Here is a 27,500-nt window from a genome sequence, read left to right on the forward strand (position 1 = left end):
CTTGTGATGTGGGCGTGGTTTCGCGCCGGTCTGCGCATGCGCGCGAGACAGAACCGACATAGAAAAAAAATAAAATAAAAAAACAACACACACACACACACACACGCGTGAAAAGACGACGAGAAAATGGCCAGAACGGCGGTCGCGGGCGAAATGGCGCCGCCGGCGCGGCTCTCGGCGGAGCGCCAGTGAATCGTCGCAGCCTCGCCCCCCCTGCGGCACCGCCAGCGCCGCCCCGCCGCGGCAAGATGGACCCGAGGCGGCGGCTCTGAGCGCGGGGAGAGGGGCGTTCGGGCGTCGAGGATCCGCCGCGGGTAAATATGCTTGCTGCTCACGCACCGCGGACGTCGCGCCCCGGAGCTTAGCACGATCCGGTTTAACAAAAAAAGGAAAGGAAAGGACAGAAAAAGAGAGAAAGAAAGGAGCGTCCTTGTCGGGAGCGAGGAGGGGGGGAGAAAGTCGCCACGCCAGCGAGACAAGGAGCATCGATGGGTGAATAAGAATCATCATCATCATCGTCGTCGTCGTCATGATCGTGTGCACGATCGTTTTCTGCAGGATGCATTCGGAGTGAAAGTGACTGCATGTCCCTCCATTAAAATGTGCGTCCAGTCCGAGTTCTTCCTTGATTTAAAAAAAAAATTTATTTTTTTTGTTCTTTCAGCGATCGGTGCATGGAGTGGTGATGGTGATGGTGGTGAAGAAATATGGACGCCTGCTGCATGCAGAGCTGACGCTCTCTCCCTGTCTCTCCCGGTGTCGCAGGTGGAGGAGGATGTTGCTGGCCTCGGCCGTGGTGGTGTGGGAATGGCTGAACGAGCACGGCCGCTGGCGACCCTACAGCCCGGCGGTGTCCCACCACATCGAGGCGGTGGTCCGCAGCGACCCTCGGGGCAGCAGCGTGGTGCTGGGCCAGGTGGACTCCCGCCTGTCGCCCTACATCATTGACCTGCAGTCCATGCACCAGTTCAGACAAGACACCGGTGAGGCACTGTCGTTGGGGGGGGGGGGGTCCCCGGTTAACCCGGAATGTCGGGGGCGGTGGTGGGGTGCAGGCGGCCTCACACAAAAGGCATTGTGTGGGGACCGAGGCGGCGGCGGTACGTGACGGAGGCGAGACGGAGGCCTGAATGGCCTGAGAACCGAGGTCATGGAAGTTTGGCGGCGGCGGGGGGTCGAATGAATAACTTTAACGTCACGCAGACGCCACCGTAACGAGAACGTCTCCGCAGATTTTACATTTACAGCATTTGTCCAGAGCGACTTACAATCAGTAGTTACAGGGACCGTCCCCCCCTGGAGACACTCAGGTTTAAGCGTCTTGCTCAGGGACACAATGGTAGTAAGTGGGATTTGAACCTGGGTCTTGAACCTGGGTCTTCTGGTCCACAGGCGAGTGTGTTACCCCACTAGGTAACATCACACAGCAGCAATGTCCGGCATCGCAACGGGACGGAAGTAGAAAGCGCGATGCGTTATGCACGTGACACTCGTGTCTGGTGTGTACCGGGGAAAAGAGTGGACGAGGAGCTGAAATCCCTGGCGGCGGGGGTGGCGATAACACATTCGTATTTTTATTGGGTTTTCCCTTCACTTTTGTTAAAAAAAAAAAAAAAAAAAAAAAAAAAAAAGTCAAATAAATTCTGCTTAAAAAAAAAAAACGTTTTAAAAATGCATTTCTAACGATAACAGCGCGGTCTACAGTGCTGCGATCACACCTGTATGGTGGGCCGCCTGTCGAAAATTGCAATAAATATCGACGGGGACACCAAATATCGACATTTCTGTATACAAATGTAGTCCAGTTCTGAGTTGCATTGTTTTGGCTGAATTATTAATGTGTCTGTTCCCCGCAGATTGTACAGAGTGTCACATGATATAATCGTATATCGTATCGTAGACAGGAGATTGTGGAAATGTGTGACATGCGTTAAGGCTGTATTTTTTTATTAAATAACTGATGGTTTTTCACGATGCTTGGTGCCGTTATTGTTGGAACTTTATTATTGTAAGATAAGACAAGGTGATCCTTAATTAGTCCCACAAGTGGGAAATGTACATTGTCACGGCAGAAAAGTGAAGTGATTGTCATTGTGATACACAGCAGAACAGCACACGGTGCACACAGTGAAACGTGTCCTCTGTATTTAACCATCACCCTTGGTGAGCAGTGGGCAGCCATGACAGGCGCCCGGGGAGCAGTGTGTGGGGACGGTGCTTTGCTCAGTGGCACCTCAGTGGCACCTTGGCGGATCGGGATTCAATCCGGAAACCTTCCAAACCGCTTCCTTAGCCGCTAGACCACCACTGCCCTCAGAAAGTGGACATTACAAGAAAAGAGCAGCAAAAAAAAAAAAAAAACACCGTCCCCACACACTGCTCCCCGGGCGCCTGTCATGGCTGCCCACTGCTCACCAAGGGTGATGGGTTAAATGCAGTGGACACATTCCACTGTGCGCACCGTGTGCTGTGAATCACAATCACTTCACTTTCATAAGCAAGTAAATAGTCCTAGAAAAGATAAACCAGTGAATTTACATTTAAGGCATTTGGTAGGCGCCCTTATCCAGAGCGTCTTACAACGTGCTTCCATGTCACCATGGATGAAGTGATCGGTTCTGGTTCACCAGGACCCCCAACTATGAATAGAATATTTTTATTCACTCTGCTGTAAATTCTGTACACAAGTTAGACAATTAGAAGGTTACAAGTTCATCTCAATATTCTCTAGTGAATGTGAGTAATGTGAGAATATGACCGTACAAACATAAAAAATATTTTTGTGAAGATACACATGTACAGAGCGGTTATATATACACTTATATGTACATGTATGTATGTGCATATATACACACATACGTAGGTATAGATATATGTGTGTAAGATAAACCATTATGAACCATGTCATAGAATATTGCGACAGCAGGTCCTTTCATGATAAACCTTTATATTTGTATGCTTGTACTGTACATGTATTTACGTCTCAACAGATTTGGAATTTGACTTTTCATTTCTTGAGCATAGGTACAGTACAGGCCGAAAGTTTGGACACCTTCTCATTCAATGTGTTTTCATTATTTTCATGACAATTTACGTTGGTAGATTCTCACTGAAGGCGTCAAAACTATGAATGAATGTGTATGTTCTCTCAAAAAAGCTATTTCACTTGACAATGTCATAAAGGATCCATTACAAGTCCACCAGGCAGTGAAATAACCTTTTTTGAGATAACATGACCTGGTCAAGATACATAGGTATGTTCGTATGTGCCGGCACTTGATGCTTTTTACATTACGTTACGGAAAAAACAAAAATGAGCTTTTTCACCGAACGCAAACTCCATCACATGGCCATATTTCCAACCTTTCATCGGGCCTGGCTGTGTTTTATTATTCAGTGGATGATGAATGCAAAAAAAAAAACATACATTTTTTAAAGAATATCATTTTTAATGTGATTTGGCTGGCTTTTATCATCTGTGTGTGTGTATAAATATGTATAGAGAGGATGGTAGTAGCCTAGTGGGTAACACACTCGCCTATGAACCAGAAGACCCAGGTTCGAACCCCACTTACTACCATCGTGTCCCTGAGCAGGACACTTAACCCTGAGTGTCTCCATGGGGGGACTGTCCCTGGAACTACTGGTTGTAAGGCGCTCTGGGTAAGAGAGAGAGATGACGTTTGACTGAGTAAATTTCCCTTGCAGGCACCTTGCGGCCGGTGCGGAGGAGCTTCTACGATCCCACGTCCGCGCCCGGGCAGGGCTGGGTGTGGGAGTGGGAGAACGACTCCGGCTCGTGGACGGCGTACGACACGGAAGTGAGCATCGCCATCCAGGCGGCGCGGGACCGGCAGCAGCCGTGGCTGGACCTGACGCCGCTGGGCTTCTGCTACCTGATAGACCTGCAGAGCATGACCCAGATCAACGGGCAGACGCAGCGGCGGCGCCGCATCCAGAGGCGCTCGGACCTGGCGTATCCGCTGGTCTCCGGACCCCTGCCCAGAGCTCAGGCCTGGGGGGCGGGGGCAGCCGGCCCCGGGGGACCTGGAGGAGGAGGAGGCGGGGCTCTACTGGGGGTCTCCATGTCGGGGCTCGGCGGCGGGAACGGCAGCGCGTACCCCAGCGGCGCGCTCCCGGCTTCGGCCATCACGTCCTTGGGGCAGCCCTGCTCCTGCCAGCAGTGCATGCTGGTCCTGGGCGTCAAGGCCGGGGGCATGGCCCACACGTTGGGTCGCAGGCCCCCTCCGCCGCCCATTCAGACCAAGCCCCCCAGCCCTAAAATGGGACCCCCTCAGAGAGGCTACTCCTACTCGCTGACCTTGCCCCACCCACCGTCCCTGTCCAGGGTGCTGTCACCCCACCGGAACTCCGCGGTGGCGATGGTGGGGAACGCCGACGCCAACGGGGGCTTCGCGCACTCGCTGTCTCTCCTCGGCTCGGCCACGGCCGCCCTTTCGCTGTCCTCGGCTCCGCCCACGCGGCCTCCGCCCCCGCCCGTGCCTCCGCCCCCTCCCCCGTCGGCCATTCCCAGTTCTGCCGCTCCGCTCGTCTCCGCGGCGGCCGGTGCCGCCGCCTCCGCTGCGGCCGCCTTCCCGCCCCTCATCTCCACGGCGACCACCTGTGCCCTGACGCCCTCCGCCCGCGTGCTGGGGCCCGTGTCCTCCGCCTGCGCGGCCCCGCTGCCCCCGCGCTCCAGCCTGGCCGGCCTGAGCCGCCCCGCCCTGCAACGCATCGCCATGGCCCAGTCGCGCGCCCTCATCGCCTCGGGGTGAGTTCACGTCAGCGCACCGGCACAGACTCCGCCCACAAGCTTCCCGCCGCCTTGGCTCCTCTGGTTAATAATGAGGAAATGTATTGTTTTTGGGGTGATTTAGGGTGAACGGTATGGATAAGTAGAGTTTTTTTTTTAGGTACGTTAACAACGTAGACGTCAATCACAAGAACATCAGAACAACATACAGTACGTCTCAATGGGCTTTGACACCCCCCACATTTGACCCTTCTGCACACAAGGAAAAACTAGGAGAGAGAAAAAAAGGTGGGAAGAAACGTTGGGAAGGAGTGATACAGAGAGGGACCCCCTTCCAGGGTAGAGTGAACCGGCAAGTGGTGACAATGCAGGGTTGGGGATGGTTTGTCCAATAACAAGAAAAAAAAAGTCCTACAGTTGTAGGGTTGGAGAAGTCCAGAATGCAGTCCAGTGTCATGGTGTACAATATGTGTCCATAATGATGTTACTGGTCCACTTGAAGATCCCTGGAGCTGTAGTTGTAATGGTGGTGGCTGTGGTGACCCTCTGGTTTGTTTCATGTTTTGTCCTTGTAAAGTAGTTGTCAGGAACCAGGATGTATCTGCTTGTCTCTTCACTGGGGTCTGCCAGTAGTCTGGGTGCTTGATTCCGTGTCTCGGAGAAAAACAAACAGAAGCAGCGGCAGACGGTTGCACTGTACGACCGATACTGAAATCTGTGGTTATAGTGGTATATTGGTGCTACAGTGGCCCGGTACCCTAACTAGGACAGCCTAACTGGTGAATTTAACTTTGTCTGTGTCTAACAGGGGGACTCTGTGATAAACTGGACTTTATAATTGACACTGCGTCAAAGTGAAGTGAAATGAGGGTCTAGGACTTTAACAAAAAGCCAGAGAAAACAGATAGGTTTTGAGATTGGATTTAAACACTGAGACTGTGTCTGAGTCCCGGACACTGACAGGCAGTTCCACAACTGCGGAGCTCTATAGGAGAAGGATCTGCTCCCAGCTGTGACCTTCTGCACCTTTGGTACCAGTAGTGACCCCGCACCCATTGATCGAAGGGGGCGTGGCGGTTCGTAAGGAACCAAAAGTTCACTCAGGTACTGTGGGGCGAGACCATATACATGTTTATAGGTTAAAAGTAGGATTTTGTAGTCAATCCTAAATTTGATGGGTAACCAGTGCAGTGATTGTAAGACTGGGGTGATGTGGTCAAATTTCCTGGTTCTAATTAGAACGTCGTGGACGGAGGACGAACTGTAGACGCTAGAGACGGGGCAGTGGTGGCCTAGCAGTTAAGGAAGCGGCCCCATAATCCGAAGGTTGCCAGTTCGAATCCCGATCCGCCAAGGTGCCACTGAGGTGCCACTGAGCGAAGCACCGTCCCCACACACTGCTCCCCGGGCGCCGGTCATGGCTGCCCACTGTTCACTCAGGGTGATGGGTAAAATGCAGAGGACAAATTTCACTGTGTCACCGTGTGCTGTGCTGCTGTGTATCACATGTGACAATCACTTCACTTTTAATGTTCGCCAGTCTCGCGATTCAGTTCGATTACCGACGCATCATAATGCATCCCGCCAATCACGTCACGTCAAAATAATTTTTTTTTAAAAATATGTCGGTGGGATGCGAGTTCAGGCCTCGTTCCCGTGCCGTTTTTCTGGTGTCAGGCGAGCGCGTCCACACGTGCGATCGGCACCGGCATTTTCCCGGTGGAAATTTCCGCAGGAATCCCGAAAAGCGGTAACCGGCGACGAGCAACGTTGATCTAACGCGGCCGCGAAGCGAGCATCCGCGTGGCGTCCTGCCCGGAGCGGCTGCTGTACTCGGATCAGGCCGCCGCGGTCACCGCCAGAAAATCGCCAAGCAGCGTCGTCGTGATGTAATCACGATGCATCGACTATACGATTAATTCCGACTTTCAGACCTGCCCGAGCGTGACATGGCGCCAGTCTGACTTGCGTCACCTCGACGTCCTTCTTTTTCTTTTTCAAAAAAGAAAATTATGAAAAATTGTCATTTCACACTCTTGCCGTCTCTGGACCACGTCAGCCACGTTGGGCGTGAAAGAGCTCCGGAGTTGAGAACTCGGGGAGGACCGCCGAATGCTGACCGTAGCGTGTAAATGGAGAGTCGGTGAAGATCAGAGGGGCGAGAACGTCTCCGTACTGTGCCGTCGGGGCAGTGGCGGTTATGGCTACTAAATAAAAAGTGGAGTTGAGTGGAGAGGGTGTAAGTTCTTCCGGGTTGGGGCATCGTATGGGGTAGTGGTGGCCTGGCGGTTAAGGAAGCGTCCCCGTAATCGGAAGGTTGCCGGTTCGAATCCCGCACTGTCCCCACACACTGCTCCCCGGGTGCCTGTCATGGGGTGATGGGTTAAATGCAGAGGACACATTTCACTGTGTGCACCGTGTGCTGTGCTCCAGTGTTTCACAATGACAATCACTTCACTTTACAAGTTGTGGAATGTTAATGAATGTGAAGAACTTCTAGGGTATTTACAGCACGACCTTAACTAGCCTGGTGTGTTTTTCTTAATGGCATTTTAATAATGGAGGTGGCCTCTTGGTGGCTTTCTGGTAGGCGGTTTCCCAGCAGCAGGCTTTGGTCTGAAGGTGTGCTGGACCATGCAGAAATTCCGCCTTCGTTATGACTGAATACATATTCGTTAGTTAAGTTGTTCATTTTTTCTCAAATGTCGCATGGATAGCAGCATTGACATCAGTCATTTCTAATCGACTTCCGTCCCAAAACAACATTTACGGCATTTACCCGACGCCCTTATCCAGAGCGACTTACAATCAGTAGTTACAGGGACAGTCCCCCCTGGAGACACTCAGGGTTAAGTGTCTTGCTCAGGGACACGATGGTAGTAAGTGGGGTTTGAACCTGGCTCTTCTGGTTCACAGGCGAGTGTGTTGCCCACTAGGCTACTACCACCCTACTAAACAACCCGTTTTGACCCACAGTCCTTCTCCTTAAGCTGTCTGGGTCGGGGGGCCACAGGGGGACGGACTGTTGGTTGGGGGGTGTTTTCAGGTCAGGTGATGTTGTGGCTCGGTGATAAACGCCCACGGAGCGAGGGGAAGAAAGGGGAGCAGCGGGGACGTTTGCCAGACGAGAGACGGACGCGCTGGGCTGAGTTGCTGAGTTCTCGACCCCCCCCACCCCCCTCTCAACAAAAAAAAAAAAAAAGAAGGAAAGAAAGAGAGAACAAGAAAAGCCTCTCTCTCCGCCCCTCTACCCCCGCCAAGCCCCTCACTGCTTCCCCCTGGTTCCCAGGCCCCGCTCATTCCTGGGGGCCCCTGCTCAACGCCGTCGCCTGGGAGCGCCGGCCCCGTTACCATGGCAACCTTTGTTGGCCCGGCCACGGCTCCGTCCCTATTTACAAAACAATTCGGGGGGACCGAGTCGGGGACGTGGAGGAGGAGGACGCGGCTGGATGGACGGATGGGGGCCACGCAGACACAAAGGGCCGACTCAGACGTTGACATGAACTAGTTTTAGGAGAGACGAGTGGGTGAGGACACGCACGGTGGACCGTGTGAAAACTGGAGACTTGCTCTGTGAAGATGGTGTCCAGCTGAAGAAGAGTGTGTGTGTGTGTGTGTGTGTGTGTGTGTGTGTGTGGGGGGGGGGTATTTAAAATGCTTCAAATGGAAAATGAAATGGTGAAGTGCCGCAAAATTTAACCTTTCAGGTTTGCCAGATCAACAGGTTCTAAAAAAGAAAAAAGGAAAAAGTTCCTTTGGTCGCCACAAGAGGGCGTGAAGCGGAACTGTCACAAATGTGGCTATTCATAATTTTTATTCGTGCATGCTTATTTTTGTAAGATTTGGTGTTAATTGCACGTTCCCTGATAACAGAATGTTAGATTTTTCCAAAAATCGGTATGTAATCATAATTCAGCTTTATTTAACTTGTATTGCACCGGTTAAAAGTTACAAATAACAGACACCAGTTTTTCTTTTATTGCTGAGGTTAAGGTTTACAACCATGTTTATGGTTAGCTTGAGGTAATTGTGCAATTTTAATGCACGTTCTGCATAAGTTATATATTTGAATCCTTTATATACGGTACAGGTCAAAGGTTAAGACACACCTTCTCATTCAATGTGTTTTCTTTATTTTCATGACCATTTACGTTGGTAGATTCTCACTGAAGGCATCAAAACTACGAATGAACACATGTGGAGTTCTGTACTTAACAAAAAAGGTGAAATAAGTGAAAACATGTTTTATATTCTAGTTTCTTTGCTCTGATTACTGCTTTGAACACTCTTGGCATTCTCTCGATGAGCTTCAAGAGGTCGTCACCTGAAATGCTTCTCCAACAGTCTTGAAGGAGTTCCCAGAGGTGTTTAACACTTGTTGGTCCAGCTCACCCCAAACCATCTGGACTGGGTTCAGGTCCGGTGACTGTGGAGGTCAGGTCTCCACTTTTTGTTAAGTACAGAACTCCACATGTGTTCATTCATAGTTTTGATGCCTTCAGTGAGAATCTACCAACGTAAATGGTCATGCGCTGTCATAAAGAAAACACACTGAATGAGAAGGTGTCCAAACTTTTGGTCTGTACTGTATACACACTCACACTTTAGAGAATGATCTTTAAAAAACATGACAGGCTGTGTCATTCCAATGCTTAAGCAGTTCAGCAGGTGTGTGTGTGTGTGTGTGTGTGTGTGTGTGTGTGTGTGTGTGTGTGTGTCGATTAGTCAGGTGAGGCTCCAAGGCTCCATATGGGCCGGCCTGCTGTGTGGAACGTAGGGATTTGACGTCACAGATCAGGAGTCTCCTCTCATCCCCTCATCTGTCCGCTCCCTAATCTCTCGTCACCTCGACCCGGCTGCAGGTAGACGCCGCCGGCAGCAGCGATGGCAACTCGCTTGTTCTTCTCGTTCGTTCTCTGCCGTTTGAGCTAATCGGCGGCTGAATAGACGAAAGCGAGTTACGTAAGTTGGTTACACAGGCGGGGTCCGGCGTGACGCCCCGAGAACCGCGCCGTATTGTGTGCGTGCTGGCTTGGTTTGAGTGGGACTCCTGCCAGGAACTCGGTGGAGAATTCCAGCGCTCAGTGCTCCCCCGCGGTGGCGGTTCGGCGTCCGTATCCGCATCGCCCCCATGCATGTCTGGCATGTGCGACGCGGAGTGGGCGTTCCCCGGCGTGCGGGGCGGCCGTGGGAACCTCCCGCGATTGATGTTGGCCTGGCCCTCGGCGTAGCCGATGCACGGGAGCGTGAAGTAAATGTCGAGATTGCGATCGGAGCCGAGCCCGATGAAAGGCCGCAGTAAGCGTGTCGCAAAAATTTCCTGCTTCCACCTCCTGAAGTGACTTTCCGGCATCGCCGATAACGATACGAGGAACGATACGTCATCTGTGGTTCCGGCTAGTATTTAGTTCCTTAAATTAATGAAAAATAATACCTTTCTGTTTTAAAACGTTCAAATTCAAATTTGGAACTCATTTCAATTTATAGTAATGTGGCTCGCATGCGGTATTCATATTTTACTTTTTTTTTTTTGTTTTGTGTTGGTTGTACGAGGAACGTTGCACCTTAAACATTAAAAGATGATAAATCGCAATCTTGCCGCTACATCTTGACATCATATTTAAACGAGTCAGATACACTCCCGCACGCCCCCACAGATCCGCAAACGAAACGAGAGTAAAAATCTCCGGTCCCAATCCACTCTGTTCTCCTTCGTTGTCCCTGGCTGGTGGGACAACTTGTCCTGCTCCATTCGACTAGCCGAGACTACCGCCACCTTTAAGAAGCAGTTGAAAACCCACTTCTGTAAAAAGTATTTCAGACGAATCTAACACACACACACACACACACAAAATAAAATCGTTCAGAACTTAACAATTCCAGCATGTTCTATTCTTGACAAGTTGGACCTTATCGGGGCTCTTAGTTTTGTAACTCAAAATCTATAGAAACCGAATGAGAATTGCTGGTGTCGTAAGTCGCTCTGGATAAAAGCGTGTAAGTAAAGTAAATGAAGGTGTAATTTTACCACAACCAACTAACCCGGTCACCCGTGTTCCAACAGACGGAACTCTGGGACGGTCGCGTGGGCAAAAATGAACAAACGGCCGATTAACCCGAGTGAGCAATGAAAGCGGACCAGGCGGCACGCGCGGGGATTTAAAGCTCCTCGGCATTAAAGGGGTTTAGTCGCTGAGGGATTCCCTCCTCGGCCCACCTGTTCCGTCACTCTCCGACCCCACCGCCCCCACTCTGTCCTCCCAGCATGCCTCCTGCACCGAACCGTGCCGTCGCGAGGCACGGTTCCGTTTTCGCTGCCAGGTTTCATTAACACGCGTCGACTCGGGAACCCAATCGTTCTGAAGATGAAAGTGAAGTGATTGTCATTGTGAAACACAGCAGCACAGCACACAGTGACATGATGAAATGTGTCCTCTGCTTTAATCATCACCCTTGGTGAGCAGGCAGGGGCGGACATGACAGGCGCCCGGGGAAGCAAGTGTGTGTGGGGACAGTGCTTTTGGCTCTTGGCACCTTGGTGGTTCCTTTCGATAATAATGGGGACACTTTCTTAAGCCGCTAGGCCACCGCTGCCCCGTGGGATATTGATCATTTGTCAAAAGCACGGGACAAGGAATGACCAAAACCTGTCATTTGAAATAATAAAAAAAGTTTTCTGGAAAGAGAAGCTGAAGAAGTTCAGGTGCTTCTTTATACCGTCCTTCTTCTCTTCTTTTATACCGCTTCTCCTCTTCTTTTTATACCGTCTTCGTCTCTATTTCTATACAGTTTATTACCTAATCTGATCTCGTTTTATAACGTTTATTCTATTTTATAAGTATTATTATATTTTTATAAGTCTTATAATATATTCTATAAAGTATTATAATATTCTTTTAGACAGTATATCTATTATATTCTTTTATAAGTATTATATTACGTATTATGTATCTTATTTTTATAAGTATTCTCTATATGTAAACCGTATTATCTCTTATTTATACGTATTATCTATATTGTTTATAAGTATTATATCTTATTATATAAAGTTTTCAATCTTTCTTTATACCGTCTTCTTATGCTTAATAACAGTCTTCTCCTCTTCTTTTTACCACCGTCTCTCCTCTTCGTTATATACCGTCTTTCTTTCTATTCTTTTATACCGTCTTCTCCTCTTCTGTTTATTATACCGTCTTCTCCTCTTCTTTTAATACCGTCTTCTTCATTCTTTTATACCGTCTTCCTCCTCTTCTTTGTATACCGTCTTCTCCTCTTCTTTTATACCGTCTTCTCCTCTCTTTTATACCGTCTTATTCTCTTTTTTATACCGTGCTTCTCCCTCTTCCGTCTTCTTCTTCTCTTCTTTTATACCGTCTTCTCCTCTTCTTTTATACCGTCTTCTCCTCTTCTGTCTTCTTCTTCTCTTCTTTTATACCGTCTTCTCCTCTTCTTTTATACTGTCTTCTTTCTTTCCGCCCTTTTCACAATGTGGGTGGTAGTAGCCTGGTGGGTAACACACTCGCCTATGAACCAGAAGACCCAGGTTCAAACCCCACTTACTACCATTGTGTCCCTGAGCAGGACACTTAACCCCGAGTGTCTCCAGGGGGGGACTGTCCCTGTAACTACTGACTGTAAGTCGCTCTGGATAAGGACGTCTGGTAAATGCTGGTAAATGTAAATGAGTCGGAAGACCACCGCTGTCCCCCCTCCCCTCTCTCTCTCAGCCGCCTCACTTTCTGAGGGCGTGGCCCAGGCCCGGACCCGGTGCGGCCGCCGTTTATGTGCCCAGGTGATGCCGCCTTATGGCGCCGTGTTGCCGTGACGCCCGAGGTAATCCCCCCCCCGGTGGTGACGCGGTTGGCGTGAGCTGACAGATGGGAACCGGTGGATTAGAGGTATAAGAGGCCGGGAAGGAAAGAGCAAGCCGCACTCATCCTTCGTTCCGCTAACCGGCGAACCGGGAAGTGACCGCAGGCTAAAACACATCGACGCCGATCCGTAGTCCGTTCGGTGCGGGAAAGGAAAAAAATGACTGTGATCAAGGCTCCCACGTGAGTACCGATCCTCTCCCCCGTGGGAACGTGGCGACTCTTTACGGTAAAAGGTCACCTCTGTTTATCTATCAGGATCTATTGTCTCCTCGGCACGCACCTCGAAGGACTTTTGAAGATGCTTTGAAGGCGCGCCAAGCTTCCGTAATTGACCTCAGTAACTATGTTGTGGGACACGCCCGCAGTAGCGGAGGTGTGAAAACACGTTGCGTGACGTTCCACGGCGGACGGGCGTGGAATTCGCATCCGGCCGTCAGAAATATTGCATTTCAGAATAGTAAAAAGGAACGGCGTGGGTTCTATACGATATGCAGTTTTGCAATAAATGTACTTATTGTTATATTTATATTTGTATTTTTACTTTTTTAGGGTTCCCACTGTACCAGTGAAGAATCTCAACGGCTCCAGCCCTGTGCACCCGGCGCTAGCCGGTAAGAATACGTTTCAAACCAAATTTTTTTCCCCGTAAAATTAGCATTTTCATCCTTATTTGAACTTGAAAAAAACAAAAAACATCAAAAGTATCAACGACTGGATGTAAATATAATTTACAGGGCAAAAGATTGCTTGCTAGTTAGCTTCTCACCCGAAATTTCGTGCGTATGTACGAGGTCACACTGGGTGGTAGTAGCCTAGTGGGTAACACACTCGCCTATGAACCAGAAGACCCAGGTTCAAATCCTGCTTACTACCATTGTGTCCCTGAGCAAGACACTTAACCCTGAGTGTCTCCAGGTGGGGACTGTCCCTGTAACTACTGATTGTAAGTCGCTCTGGATAAGGGCGTCTGATAAATGTCATAAATGTAAATGACGAGTTTTAGAAGATTAGAAGAGTCTCCGGCAGCCTTCTGGAAGTCTGACGCCTGCCCTCTTGTGTTCACCGCAGGCATCACGGGGATCCTCATGAGCGCCGCAGGCCTCCCTGTGTGCCTGACCCGCCCACCCAAACTGGTGCTGCACCCACCACCCGTCAGCAAGAGCGACATCAAACCCGTGCCGGGTCTGGGCCACTGCTGCCGCAAGACCACCAAGAAACAAGCCCGCAAAGGTGACCTGATCACACACACACACACACACACACACACACCACATTGTCTTTTCACCAAAAAAATTAAAATAAAGTGAAATAAAAAAATGGGACAGTGGTGGCCTAGCGGATAAGGAAGCGGCTCCGTAATCAGAAGGTTCGAATCCCGATCCGCCAAGGTGCCACTGAGGTGCCACTGAGCAAAGCACCGTCCCCACACACTGCTCCTCGGGGCCTGTCATGGCTGCACACTGCTCACCAAAGGTGATGGGTTAAATGCAGAGGACACATTCCACTGTGTGCGCCGTGTTCGGTACTTTTCACTTTTGTTACACTTTTTAAAAATATAAACCCTTTTCTGGTACATAGGGAGGACCCCAGAGGAGGTGGTGAAAAGATACCTACAGAAAGTGCGCAATCCACCCGACGAGGTACGACTTCGCTGAATAAAACTGGGTTTCATCAGTACGTTTTATTGTAGAACTTTTTTCTTTTTTTTTTCTTTTTCTTATCTCTGCTCTTCTTTCCTGCACCGTGTCGTAGGACTGCACCATCTGCATGGAGTCTTTGTCCGGCCCCTCTGGCTACAAGGGTCCGGGGGTGGGCGGAGTCTCCCGGGCGGAGTCGGTGGGCCGGCTGACCCAGTGCGGGCACCAGTACCACCTGCAGTGCCTGGTTGCCATGTACAACAATGGCAACAAGGACGGCAGCCTCCAGTGCCCCACCTGCAAGACCATCTACGGCGTGAAGACGGGCAACCAGCCGCCCGGCAAGATGGAGTACCACGTCATCCCGCACTCCCTGCCGGGCCACCCCGACTGCAAGACCATCCGGATCATCTACAACATCCCTCCCGGCATCCAGGTACGTTTCTTTTCAAAATGATTCATGCAGAAGAAATTATTGGGTTGTTTTTGCACTGCTATACTCCTGCGAACCAACTTAGTATTAAGTGGGGTGGTAGTAGCCTAGTGGGTGAGACACTCGCCTGTGGACCAGAAGACCCAGGTTCAAACCCCACTTCCTACCATCGTATCCCTGAGCAACACACTTAACCCTGAGTGTCTCCAGGGGGGGACTGTCCCTGTATGATTGTAAGTCGCTCTGGATAAGGGCATCTGGTAAATATAAAATGTATTAATTCCACGCACAAATGGGCAAAATAATTCTAAATAAAAAAATATAACTCAGTCAGGCCATTGTTTTTTTTTTGTATTCAGGTTTATTTTTTATTATTATTTTTTTTACGTTTTAGCTCAGTCTTCTTTAGGTGACAGACTGGGCTCTTCAGTTTCTTATTTTCCATCTAATGTAATTTTATCTTTTTTTTTAATTATTATTTTCTTCTCCACTATCTCAGTGTTTTGAAATTCAAGGACAATAAAGTTAAAATTCTCTTCTGAGTGAACAACCCTGATTGTACACAGCATAATGTATTCCAGCTCCAGTTTTTACAATTCCAGTGTACGGTAAAATATTGCAATATGTACGGTATACGATATGCGTATAGTAAGCACAGTATAGGGTGAATGCATATTAATAGCATTAAGCTGTTTTCACTTATAACTGACCCTACTTGGTTTATCCGAGGGGGTGGAGCCTGGGCGGTGTGAAGGGGGGCAGGGCGTGACGGGTTACGGGAATAGCGACAGAGTTGATAATTTGGTCATTAAGTCTGTTGTCGTTTTGCTTAAAACATTTTTCTGCCGATTTTGCCGTTTTGGTACTTTTTTGCCCTGGTTTCTTCTGCCGCTTATGAAGTCTTGTGTCCTTCAGGGTCCCGAGCATCCCAATCCTGGCAAGCCTTTTACTGCCCGTGGTTTTCCACGCCACTGCTACCTCCCCGACAGCGAGAAGGGACGACTGGTAGGCATCGGCATTCACTCGCGCATCAGCACTAATTTCACGTCGTTCCCCTAACGAATCCTTTCCTTTTCCTTCCGGCAGGTTCTGCGTCTGCTGCTGGTGGCGTGGGACCGGCGCCTCATCTTCTCCGTGGGAACGTCCAGCACGACGGGAGAGTCGGACACGGTGATCTGGAACGAGGTCCACCACAAGACCGAGTTCGGCTCCAACCTCACGGGGCACGGCTACCCGGACCCCGGGCACCTGGACAACGTGCTGGAGGAGCTCCGGGCCCAGGGCATCGCCGAGGAAGAGTGCCTGAGGGACTGAAGGGGAACCGCGGGAGGGAAAGAGGGCGGGGCTCGCCTGACGCCGCCTTGACAGGATCCGGTCGCGTCGAGTCCTTTTTTTTTTTTTTTCTTTTCTTTCTTTTCTCGTTCCACCTCCTGAAGACTCGCGCCATGGTAGAAACCGTTCTCGTCGGTCCAGGTGAAAGCAGGTACGACCACGGACCTCAACTTTCAAAAGCTAACCGCACAGCGTACGCTGCGTTTCCGGCCCGGAGGACTGGAGTGCATGTAGTGTCAGTGTTGGCCACGCACGCCCCGCGGCGAGACGGTACGGTCGCGTCGGCATCCAGAGCATGATTGTTTACTGCCAGACGGTGGCGCTCTTTGACGATACATTCCATTTACGTTAGCGGTGTTGCACTGAAGCTCCTTTACGCGCTACTTTCTTTTTTTTTTATCTCGTCTGTCAAGCTGTTACTTTATACGTCTCCATTTTAGCGTTTAATTTCTCGGAGAAGCTACGTGTCAGTATTGTTTGACCTCCCGGGTTTCGGTAAGTAGCGGCCATTACGCTGCCGATCCCAGGTCCCCGGACGCAGAAAGGGGAGGTCTAGAAGACGCACATCTCCTTCCTGCCGGAATGCGAGGAAGAAGGGAACGAGTGAGGAGAATTTGCGACGTCCAGACTGGACTCGTTACCCGAGTACCGGCCCACGGTTCGGACTAACTCCGCCCCCTCTGTGTAAAAAAATGTACACAGAGCAGCCGAAGGGTGTCCAGTGTCCAGTCGCCCTTGGTACTCTTGGTCCTCTTCCTCTAAAGTGAGGGCCTGAGCCCTGGACGGCCCTGGACATCTGTTGAGTGACGGGACTGTCCCTGTGCACTCTGGGACGCACCCTGACACAACCTATGCCAAAACGAACGAGGCCAATGTCGTTTCCGGAAGTGCTTGGGGGGGGGGGGTTGCTTTATGAAGGTTCGCTCGATTTGCCATATCGTCTGTGGCCAGATCTCTCACGGTTCCGAGTCCAGTTGCTCTCTGTTGGGTCCCTGACTGACCTGTTTACAAAGACATACCGCTACCAATGTGTGTGTGTGTGTGTAAGTGTGTAACACATGCGTGTGAATCTTGCGTTTTTAGAGTCGGAATTATTATGTGTAACGTACGTATGTGTTTATTTACACAATTTTAACCATGTTTAAAAGGTATGGGTAAACCTGTACTCAACCCTTTTTTCTTTTTTTTTTTTAATCGCATTATTTGTTATAAACTTTTCGATTTGTCATATGTACTCACTTTTATACTTTCTTATTAGTTCAGTTGTTGCACTTATATGATTTGCTCTGCATTTAGTCTTAGTTCTTTTTTTTTATGGTTTAATTATTCTGATAGTTGCTATGGAGAACTCCATTTGTGGATATTCTGCCTTGAATGGCTAGCAAGGATAAGCTGGAATCGTGTCAGTTTTAAAATGGACTGGTTCAAGTAGGTTCAGGATCATTTCAAGACATAACAAGGTGTAAACAGAAAAAATTGTTGCTGTATTAAAGAAAATGTACAAAAAAAAACATTCTTGCATATAAAGTAACTGCTGGAACATTGAATGAATATTAAAAGAAAAAAAAAAAAAATGTTTTTGTTGTCACTCTCTTGTGGTTCTTGTTTACCGCCGCACGGTGGCAGTATTTCATTCTAATTGACTGAATGTAGTAGGAATCGCCCAATAAACTCTTTATTTGGGGGGGTGTACATGTGTGTGTGTACATACATTTTAAGAATGTGACTACGTTGTGGGTATTAATTGACTATGTTCTATTACTAGATGAATTATTCACGTATTCTGCAGACGAATGTGCAGCATGCATTTTAAAACCTATTAACAAAAATCAGTTTCTAAAGCTGCATTAAACTAGTTGTTCTTGGAATACATTGGGGAAATCCCAATTTTTTGGGTACATAAATTGAAAAAAAGGTAACATACAGTACAGGCCAAAAGTCACTTTACATTAAGAAGCATGTACAATACAGGCCAAACGTGTGATTTCTTTATGTTCATGACCATTTACGTTGGTAGATTCTCACTGAAGGCATCAAAACTATGAATGAACACATGTGGAGTTATGTCCTTAACAAAAAAGGTGAAATAAGTGAAAACATGTTTTATATTCTAGTTTCTTTGCTCTGATTACTGCTTTGCACACTCTTGGCATTCTCTCGATGAGCTTCAAGAGGTCGTCACCTGAAATGCTTCTCCAACAGTCTTGAAGGAGTTCCCAGAGGTGTTTAGCACTTGTTGGTCCAGCTCACCCCAAACCATCTGGACTGGGTTCAGGTCCGGTGACTGTGGAGGTCAGGTCTCCACTTTTTGTTAAGTACAGAACTCCACATGTGTTCATTCATAGTTCTGATGCCTTCAGTGAGAATCTACCAACGTAAATGGTCATGAAGATAAAGAAAACACATGAGAAGGTGTCCAAACTTTTGGCCTGTATTGAAGATGCTGCATAATATAAAGTGACTTATTTTTTCTTAAATGAGCGATCCAGAAATGTCTTGTTTAATACAGTGAACATATATTTTTCAGGATATTTTATACACTCTGTATACTTATTGGAAACATTAATTTCCAATACCATAAATTAAGTTTTAACATAATATTAAATAAAGCGAATGCTTGTGTGCCTCATGCAAGCATTTATGCCAGACTGGGATAATGACCTTCCTGAAGGTTGGGGGCCCTTATCTGCATGTTCTTACAGGAGGGAATTTTCCAGACTGCTCCGTGGAGCTCCGGGGGACCAGCCTGTCAAATCGTGGGACATATGGGGCTCAAGATATAATGCGCCTCCGCCCGGGTCTCGGGGGCCGGGGAGGGGTGTCATCTTCTGCCGAAGCTGGAGCTCTCGGTGCCCAACCCCCACCTTGACCAAACGTCTCGCTTCTCGGACCGCTCCTCGTCCCCTCCGACCCAACCTTCGACCCCCCCCTGCAGCAGAGGAAAGGGGGCGGATAAAGCTCTGAAGAAGACCTCCAGGCCTTAGAATGCGAAGGAGCGGGGACAGGCGTTGTCTTTCTTCTGGAACTCCGGCTCAAGTGATTCCATTTTCCTGATCTCGTCGGAGATTAAAAAAGGAAATAAATCCTCGGAGCCTCTGCTGTCGTCCCCCCCCCACCGAAAAGCCGCTCTGCACGTTGCCGCCTTCCATTAAAAGCTTTTAAAGCACGTCTGTGCGTCCGAAGCGGTGCGCGTGCGAGACCGAAGTCCGTTGCCAAGGCAACTGGCTGGCCAGTGGCCTGACCCCACCCCCCCCCACCCCCCATCTTTCTCCCGAGGGATCGTATTTCACGTGCACGCTTCCTGCCAGGCCCCCCGGCCGGCCGACTTTATTGCTTTTCAGCTAAAAGCTTTTTGTCGCGGCCCTGCAGACGCGGGGCGGGGGGCGGAGCCACTTTACATCACAATGACGAACCTTCCTGTTTAAAAGCTTTTAAACCGGATCCGTCCAGCCCCCCCCAGGCTCCATTTTGAGGCCTCTTAACTGAGCTTTGTCGTGCAAGAACCGAGATTCTCGTCCCCGCCCCCCCCTTCACTCTCAGTCTCACACGGAGACACTCGGTTCAAACTGCAGGGGTGAAAAAAACACACACCTTCACCTCCAAGAAGACCCGACTTTTCGGACTTAAGAAGATGTCCTCCGATAACAGCTTTCAGTACATCGTGCCGGGCTCGAGCGAGAAGCACCGGCGGGCGAAGAACTGGACGGACGCCGAGATGAAGGGCCTGGTCTACGTCTGGGAGGAGTACTACTTCCAGCTCAAGAAGGCCATGAGGAACGCCAAGGTCTACGAGAAGATGGCCAAGCGCTTGACGGAGCTGACCGGCGAGCATCGGCACCGCGAGGAGATCAAGATGAAGATCACCAACATGACCTTCCAGTATCGGCAAGTCGGACGTGGTTTTCTTCCGTGTTCGTGCGTGCATGTGTGTGCGTTCATGGGGCTTCAAGGCCCACCTCATTTAGCGAATCCACCGAGTCCGCTTTAAAGGCACGATGAACAGATATATTGCTTAATATTTTAATAGCTATCGCTATATTCATGTTAAAAATATTAAAATACTAATCTGCCCACTAGATGGCGCTGTGCAAGCCTCACAGCTTTTCCGCAAAGGACGAATGGGATTTGGTCATCGGCTGTTTTTTTATTTACGATCAAAATAGCAAAAGCAAGCGGCTCCCGTAATCGGAAGGTTGCCGGTTTGAATCCCGACCCGCCAAGGTGGCACGAGGTCCCCTTGATGAAGGCACCGTCCCCACACACTGCTCCCTGGGCGCCTGTCATGGCCGCCCACTGCTCACCAAGTGTGACGGTTAAAAGCACTATGGGTGCTAGTAGCCTATGAACCAGAAGACTCAGGTTCAAACCCCACTTACTACCAGTGTGTCCCCGAGCAAGACACTTAACCCTGAGTGTCCCTGTAACTACTGGTTGTAAGTGTCTCTGGATAAGGGCGTCTGGTAAATGCCGTAAATGTAAAAGCAGAGGACACATTTTGCAGTGTCTCACAATGACAATCACCTCACTTCCACTTAAGAGCTGACGGAAACGGGGTAAATTATGGGCTGGGGACCTTGTTGCTTTGCTAACAGGCCGTCTTCCCCCCTCCAGGAAGCTCAAGTGCTCCAGCAACAGTAAAGACGTGCCGGACTGGCCGTACTACAAGGCCATCGACAAGCTCATGAACAAAGTGGCCGAGCAGCCCAAAGGCGGCCTGGCGCAGGGGCAGCAGTCCGGGTGCGGCGGCGCCCAGCCGGAGGGCGGCAGGTACAACCCGGACGCCTCCCCGATGGGCCTGCTGCCGGAGTACACGGGCTCCTCCGACGAGAAAGAGTTCCGGCCGGAGGAGGAGGACGGGATGGACAGCTCAGACAGCCTGCGCTCCTCCGAATCCACGTACGCAGCCGAGCCCGACTCCGGCTTTCCAGAATCCGGTCTGGGGGGGGGTCGCGTTGTTGAGCTCTCTGCGTGTGTGTGCGTTTCAGGACCCGCGCGAGCCCCCTGAAGAGGGCGAGGCTGTCGTCCCCCCAGTCGTCGCTGAGGAAGCGGAAGGTGCGAGTGATGGAGGCCATGCTGCAGGAGCAGCGCAAGGTCCGGCGGGCCGTGGAGGAGACGTGCCGCGAGGTGCGGCAGGTCATGCAGCAGCAGAACCTGGCGCAGGTCCAGAGCCTGCAGCTCCAGGAGCGCATGATGAACCTTCTGGAGAAGATCGCCTGGCCCAGCGCCACCAAGGAGCCGAACAAGCTTTAATATTTGCCATTTTTCTCCAGTTTGCTCATTTGTAGCATTTTAAGCATTCGATCAGTGTGTTGTTTTTGGTCACTGGTACTGCTAGAAATACGGGTAGTGGGGCGGGAAATGGACCCATAGTTCCAGTCCGTCCCCCGCTCACCAAGGCAGACATCTTACTGTGCGCCGTGCTTCACACTGACGGTCAGTTTTTTAAATGTCGGTTTTCACCTGCACTGGTCTCAACTCGGGCCTTGTCTTGGTCTTTGCAGAAATTAAAGCACGTGTTGTGAAACCCCCTCCGTGTCCGCAGGCTCCATTGCAAACGGCCAGCCTCCCGCGGACTCCGGCCCCTGCGTGTGGCGGGGCGGGGCCGCAGCAGGCGTCCTCGCCATTGGTCGATTCGAACGGGCCGCGTCCCTGGTGCTGTAAATGCGCTCAGAATAAACACTCAAATCTCGTGAACTTTTTACATTGAAAATAATCATAATTATAACAATAAATCCGGGTGACCCAACAAGAAGCCCCGGCCCGGGTCGCATTTTATTTAGTTACAATGGCCGGAAAGGCCGTACCACGTGTTTCGACGCTCGACCAATAGGGGAGCAGCCCGTATTTGAATATCGTATTTGACTGACGGGCGTCCCAGCCAATGGGAAGGATGCTCCCGGCTTGCACACGTTGAGGTGCCATAGTTACTAAGAAAGACGCCTTTGTATTCCCTACAATAGTAAATGCAGGCGGTTGACCAGCGGGACCCTGCAGGACGTCATAAGGACAACAGCAAACTTTTAAATTATTCCGAGGAAAAAAAACACGAACAGCCGAAATCGATTTAAAAATATACATACATATAAATTTTTTCAAACAGAAAGCTTTCCAACCATTCGAAAAATAAAAGGTTTGTTTTTTTGTTTTATTTCGCTTCGGAGATTTTTAAGTTTTGCATGACAACTCTTTCCGAGGTAAGACATCGGACCGGTGTAATAAGAAGTGTAGAAGTATTTTGTTGTTTTGCACTTTAATGAAATGGTAAGCTTTAATGAACAGGCTATCTCTGACAGCCTGTTAGAATATAAGCAGGCTACTTTATTTAAAAAAAAATAAACACCACATCGGTCATTAAAACACAGTATAGGAATTTATTACAATATTATTACAATCTGCCTTGTCACTATTGTTGCCAGATTTGGTTGTTAGTTTGCAGTTGCTTTGCTGTTTGGAGGAATGAAAAACTGGCCAGGTTTTTAACTCTGACGATCCAATCTGTCAGTATATTAATTCGGGATTCCATATGTCTCTCTCTATATCCATCCCAAATGTTTTTGTGTGTGTAGGTTTTATGACCAGTCGTGCTGTAAATGTGTAGTTTTATTGAAGTGTTGTTGCCAAATGTAAACCATTTTGCCCTGTCTGTCTATCTGTCCTTTAAATAAATACATTTAAACCTATCTATCTATCTATTAGATACAGATAATGTCACGATTCGATTGCAAAACTTCAACTTAAATTAAACAACTTAAATTGACACTTTAGATAAAAGTAGATTAAACACACCCACTAATCAATCAATCAATCAATCAATCAATCAATCAATCAATCTATCTATCTATCTATCTATCTATCTATCTATCTATCTATCTATCTATCTATCTATCTATCTATCTATCTATCTATCTATCTATCTAAATATTCCATGCACACATTCCATGCCCTCGCTCACTCTGTTATTAATGCCACCTCTTGTCTGCATTTGCATCTCCAGAATGTCTGCGTCACATGACTGGCATTAAGTGGGTCTTGGCACCCCAGTGTTACGTTCGGCTTTACGGCACCCATTGGGGACAGAGATGAGGGTCTTGGACCAGGCTGGCGTGGCTCGCCGGCGTCTGGACCTCGCCGGAGGGCCCGAAGTGGTGAGGGTGGAGATGGCACGCGGCCGGGCCGGCTACGGATTCACCATTGTGGGCCAGCGCCCCTGCGTGCTGAGCGGCATTGTGAAAGGAAGCCCGGCTCACGTCATCGGGCTGCGGCCAGGCGACCGCGTGCTGAGCGTGAACGGCGCCGACATATCGGACGCGGCCCACGAGGCTGTGGTGAAGCTCATTGGCTCGTCGGCCGCGCACCTTCGCCTGACCGTGGCGCAGGCTGGTGCTGGACGAGGGATGGATTCGTGTTCAAGCGATGAAGACCTGGTTCTTCACACGAGACAAAGCAGAGGTCCACAGGTTTTTGGTAGCTTCCCGGAACACTCTGCTCGTTCCTCATTCGTCGTTCCGCAGAAAATCAGTCAGTCCAAACAGCGGCCGATATCCGAGCCGGATCTTTCTTACTGGGTTCGACAAGGAGGCCTGCAGAGCGCTCCAGTCATGCTGGAGAGCAGCGCCTCTGTCTTCACAGACCCCTTCCAGAGCCAAAGTGACCTTCTTCTGGATGGGGACATTCTCAACGTGGCCATGGTTGTCGGCTACATTAGCTCCACCCACCTGGACCTGACCCAGCAAGGCCAGAGGGACGAGGGGGAAGCCGAGGGGCTCGGCGCCGTCCACAGGTGCATTACCTCCCTGAGCATGGAGCGGAGCACCCACTCGGTCATGGTGATGCGCGTTCTGTGCGACTGCGTGCAGCTGTGCAACAGCGCCGGGGCGGTCCTGATCACCTACCCGGCCGAGAGGCTCGTGCTCTGCACCGTGTGTCCCGAGGACAGGAGGTTCTTCGGCCTCGTCACCGCCAACGCGTCCGGCGTCCCGGGGCCGAACGGGGCCGAGGCAAGCGGCGGCACCAGGACCTTGTGCCACGTGTTCTTCGTAGATCCCGAACTTTACCACCACCACGCACATAAAAGCATCCTGGGGCACTTCGGGATTGAGTGCACACCAGACCCTGACACCAACGGTTGTCTGGAGTTCCCGCAAACGCCGTGCGCCATCGTGCAGTTCATATCCGTTCTGTACTCCGACATGGGCGACTTCGTCGAACGCTTGAGGACGAAGGCGGAGAAGGACGTGGTGGAAAACGACGGCAACGCGGGTCATAGCGGCGGCGGAGACAGTTCTCCTGAAAACGCCCTGGCCAGACACCGGAGCCACTCCATGGGGAACATCCCGAGCCGCGTTTGGCCCGACCTCCCGCCTTTCGACCCCCGGCACCGCGGGCAGAATGGCTTCCTCCGCCGCGAGCGACGGTGCCTCCTCTCCGAGCCTCTGTCCGGCCCGGCCCCTTCTCTCGCCGAGCCGGAGAGCTCCGCCTGGACTCGGCCGCCTCCGCCGCCCTACGACCACGGCGCAGCGAGGTCCCGCCAGAGGCGCAGCCAGCACTGGCGCAGCATGGGCATTCGCGCCCGATGGCAGCGCTCCAGCGACGCCGAGGCCCAGGGACACGCCGGGCCCGAGAGCTTCGCGCCAGCATGGAGGGCCGTCGCTGCGCACAACGAGCCGGCTAAGAAACCGTTTGGCTTGGGCCAGCGCGACGGACAAGGTCACAAGGAGAACAAGGTCCGTCAATCTTTCGTTCCTTCCTACTGAACACACGGACGCTAATTGACGCTCGGAACCCTGAGCTGACTGAACGTGGCAAGTGTTGGTCATGAAGGGCCTTTGATTATAATAAAAAATAAAATTAGCAAAGGTATGTAGCATTTAGCCTTATGTAAAGACTTTTGCAACAATGGTAAAGTATCGAACTCGTACACTCAATAGTGCCGACTGCTAGCCTGACGTGAAAATGTGACTTTGTGAGATTAGTAGTACAGCATTTATCAGACGTCCTTATCCAGAGCGACTTACAATCAGTAGTTACAGGGACAGTCCCCCCCCCTGGAGACATTCAGGGTTAAGTGTCTTGCTCAGGAACACAATGGTAGTAAGTGGGATTTGAACCTGGGTCTTCTGGTTCATAGGCAGGTGTGTTACCCACTAGGCTACTACCACCCACTGGCCTGTCTATAGTCCTGCAGAAAAAATGGGTGATAGGTGTAAAGCATGGTTCGGTCTTTCCTCATTCTGGAAAAAACGCAGACATGACTGCCCTGTCTGCACCAAAACATTGTGGTGGGTGAATGGTGTTGACGACATAATTTCCGCAAAAGCCCGCTCAACGTCCCTCCTTGTCCCGCCTCTCTCCTCCTCATTAGCATTTAAAGCTGCAGACACCGAAACGGCGCGTCCTGGGAAATCTCAATGTTTGACAGGATCAAAGTGGCCGTAATTGCACCACGGCTGAATTTCGGAAAGAGACTTAAAATACAGAATTTGGTGACCAACAAGACCGATATTTAAGCAAAAAAAAAAAAAAAAAACGTTTCATGTCAGGGGACCTCTCATTATTGTAACAGCAAGAGCCTATGGCTAATAACAACGTTTTTTTGAGTATGAAAATGCGTTTAAATTCCAATCGAAGTCCCAGCAACTAGACAGAGATGGTGGCGGCCCACCCCCAACCTTCCTAAATACCAAATACTGGTGTGGAGGTAGCTCTAAGCCTCCGGGGTGGTTGTCGGGACAAATTAAAATACTTATTTTCCACCGGTGACCCCCGCACTGTGCTGGTGGCGCCTTGTCACCTTGCCCCTTTAAACAAGAATCGGGAGTTTTGAGACAGGAGCCAGAGGAACCAGACGAACAGATGGAGCAGCTCCCCCCAGCCACAGCAGATGGCGCTGTTGGCCCGATGAGCGCCGCGGAGACGTTCCGTTGGGTAGCCGAGCAACCGCGCGCTCCTGTCCATCACTCTTATTTAATCTCACGTGAACTGTTGAACGCGTGGCGTGGTAAATAGGTGCAACGCTGGTCTGCTGTTGCCGTTGGTAGCGGGCCGGCGGGAGGGGTGGACTTTTCTGTGGTTCTTTGTCTGAAGCGAAGGAAGGGGGGTTGACATCCGAGGACGGCTTGGCGCAGGAAGCCCGGCAAATTACAGGGCCGTGCCCTGTGTGATACGGCCGTAATTACCCACAATTCTTTTATCCTGCTCAGAAGAAGAGGCTGTGGGGAAGGAAAAATGGCACCCATCGCGTGGGCTGTTAGGAAGAGTCGAAAGGCCAAAGTGCAGGTCCTACCTACGGTTGCGTCTGGATTCGATTTTAAACACTCAGTCAAACCACAATCGCCATTAATCCCTTAATCAAATTCCAGGAATTGTCAGCGGTCGGGTGACAGGCCAGCTGCTCGAGGAAGCCGGATGGAGCGGTAATTGAGACGGGGGTTGCGGTGATGTTGCAGTCTGCGGTGCGACTGGACAGCTGGGCCTTAGCGGTGTGACCCCCGTCCCCGACTCTGACCCGGGTGCCGCGCTGTGAGGCTGTGATTTAGTTACGCTGCTGCAGATGGAGGATCTACTGTGGTACTAGCCTACAAATACAATATACAGTACAGGCCAAAAGTTTGGACACACCTTCTCCATTTACATTTACATTTACATTTACGGCATTTGGCAGACGCCCTTATCCAGAGCGACTTACAACGTGCTTTCAAGTTACCATCGATGAAGAGATCAATTCCGGTTCACTAGGACCCCAACTATGAATACATCTATTTAGTTCACTCTGTTGTAGATTCTGTACACAAAGTTCGACAACAAGAAAATTACAATTTAATCTAAGTATTCTTTAAAGAGGAAGGTCTTGAGCTGTCGTTTGAAGGTGCTCTGAGCTGTTCTGACCTCGAGGGGAAGTTCATTCCACCACCGAGGGGCCAAGATGGAGAAAAGTCTGGATGAATGTTTTCCTCTTACCTTCAGAGATGGAGGGACCAGGCGAGCAGTACTGGAGGCTCGGAGTAAACGAGGTGCAGTGCGGGGTGTAATAAGAGCTGAGGTAGGATGGTGCTGCTCCATGTTTGGCTTTGTAGGCCAGCATCAGTATTTTGAACCTGATGCGTGCAGCTACTGGGAGCCAGTGAAGGGAACGTAGCAGAGGGGTGGTATGGGAGAATTTGGGGAGGTTGAAGATCAGTCGTGCTGCTGCATTTTGTATGAGTTGAAGAGGTCGGATGGTACATAGTGGTAGACCAGCTAGAAGGGAGTTACAGTAGTCCAGTCGTAAGATTACTAAGGACTGAACCAGTAGTTGGGTGGCCTGGGTTGACAGATAAGGGCGAATTCGTCTGATATTCTAGAGAAGGAATCTACATGAGCGGGAAAGATTGCTGATGTGAGTTGAGAAGGAGAGTTGGTTGTCTATTGTTACCCCAAGGTTGCGGGCTGTTGCAGAAGGAGAGAGCTGCGAGTTGTCTAGGTAAATAGCAAGA

General features: G+C 50.2%; 2 protein-coding genes across 4 annotated transcripts; both read left to right on the plus strand.

The window, feature by feature from the left end:
- The first annotated feature begins 79 nt into the window (after positions 1-79).
- On the plus strand, positions 80-17,592 carry dtx4a (deltex 4, E3 ubiquitin ligase a). The gene is made up of 9 exons (XM_028985027.1): positions 80-314; positions 665-983; positions 3,709-4,771; positions 13,177-13,238; positions 13,696-13,857; positions 14,206-14,267; positions 14,380-14,700; positions 15,613-15,702; positions 15,784-17,592. Exons 2-9 carry the CDS (start codon positions 686-688, stop codon positions 16,009-16,011), a joined length of 2,286 nt encoding a protein of 761 aa, XP_028840860.1. The 5' UTR covers positions 80-314; positions 665-685; the 3' UTR covers positions 16,012-17,592.
- A 1,887-nt stretch (positions 17,593-19,479) lies between these two features.
- On the plus strand, positions 19,480-23,309 carry LOC114793961 (myb/SANT-like DNA-binding domain-containing protein 1). 3 transcript variants are annotated; one of them, XR_003750283.1, is made up of 4 exons: positions 19,480-19,914; positions 20,641-20,925; positions 21,015-22,223; positions 23,024-23,309. XR_003750283.1 is itself a non-coding variant. In XM_028986179.1 (3 exons), the coding sequence occupies exons 1-3, from the start codon at positions 19,661-19,663 to the stop codon at positions 21,277-21,279; spliced, it is 804 nt and encodes a 267-aa protein (XP_028842012.1). In that variant the 5' UTR covers positions 19,480-19,660; the 3' UTR covers positions 21,280-22,356. The 3 variants fall into 3 exon arrangements, 1 of the variants encoding a protein (XP_028842012.1); XR_003750284.1 differs by having other exon boundaries at positions 21,015-22,159; XM_028986179.1 differs by lacking the exon at positions 23,024-23,309 and having other exon boundaries at positions 21,015-22,356.
- The last annotated feature ends 4,191 nt before the right edge of the window (positions 23,310-27,500 follow it).

The sequence above is a fragment of the Denticeps clupeoides genome, chromosome 1 (genome assembly GCF_900700375.1).
Source record: "Denticeps clupeoides chromosome 1, fDenClu1.1, whole genome shotgun sequence".
Taxonomy (NCBI): Eukaryota; Metazoa; Chordata; class Actinopteri; order Clupeiformes; family Denticipitidae; genus Denticeps; species Denticeps clupeoides.

What these genes read in the sequence shown, in the direction of transcription:
- dtx4a (XM_028985027.1), top strand. Translation starts at nt 686, where the DNA reads ATGGTGATGGTGGTGAAGAAATATGGACGCCTGCTGCATGCAGAGCTG. An exon ending in TGTGCACCCGGCGCTAGCCG is followed by an intron (nt 13,239 to 13,695) that starts GTAAGAATACGT and finishes TGTTCACCGCAG; the next exon opens with GCATCACGGGGATCCTCATG. An exon ending in TGCGCAATCCACCCGACGAG is followed by an intron (nt 14,268 to 14,379) that starts GTACGACTTCGC and finishes ACCGTGTCGTAG; the next exon opens with GACTGCACCATCTGCATGGA.
- LOC114793961 (XM_028986179.1), top strand. Translation starts at nt 19,661, where the DNA reads ATGTCCTCCGATAACAGCTTTCAGTACATCGTGCCGGGCTCGAGCGAG. An exon ending in AACATGACCTTCCAGTATCG is followed by an intron (nt 19,915 to 20,640) that starts GCAAGTCGGACG and finishes TCCCCCCTCCAG; the next exon opens with GAAGCTCAAGTGCTCCAGCA. An exon ending in CTGCGCTCCTCCGAATCCAC is followed by an intron (nt 20,926 to 21,014) that starts GTACGCAGCCGA and finishes TGTGCGTTTCAG; the next exon opens with GACCCGCGCGAGCCCCCTGA.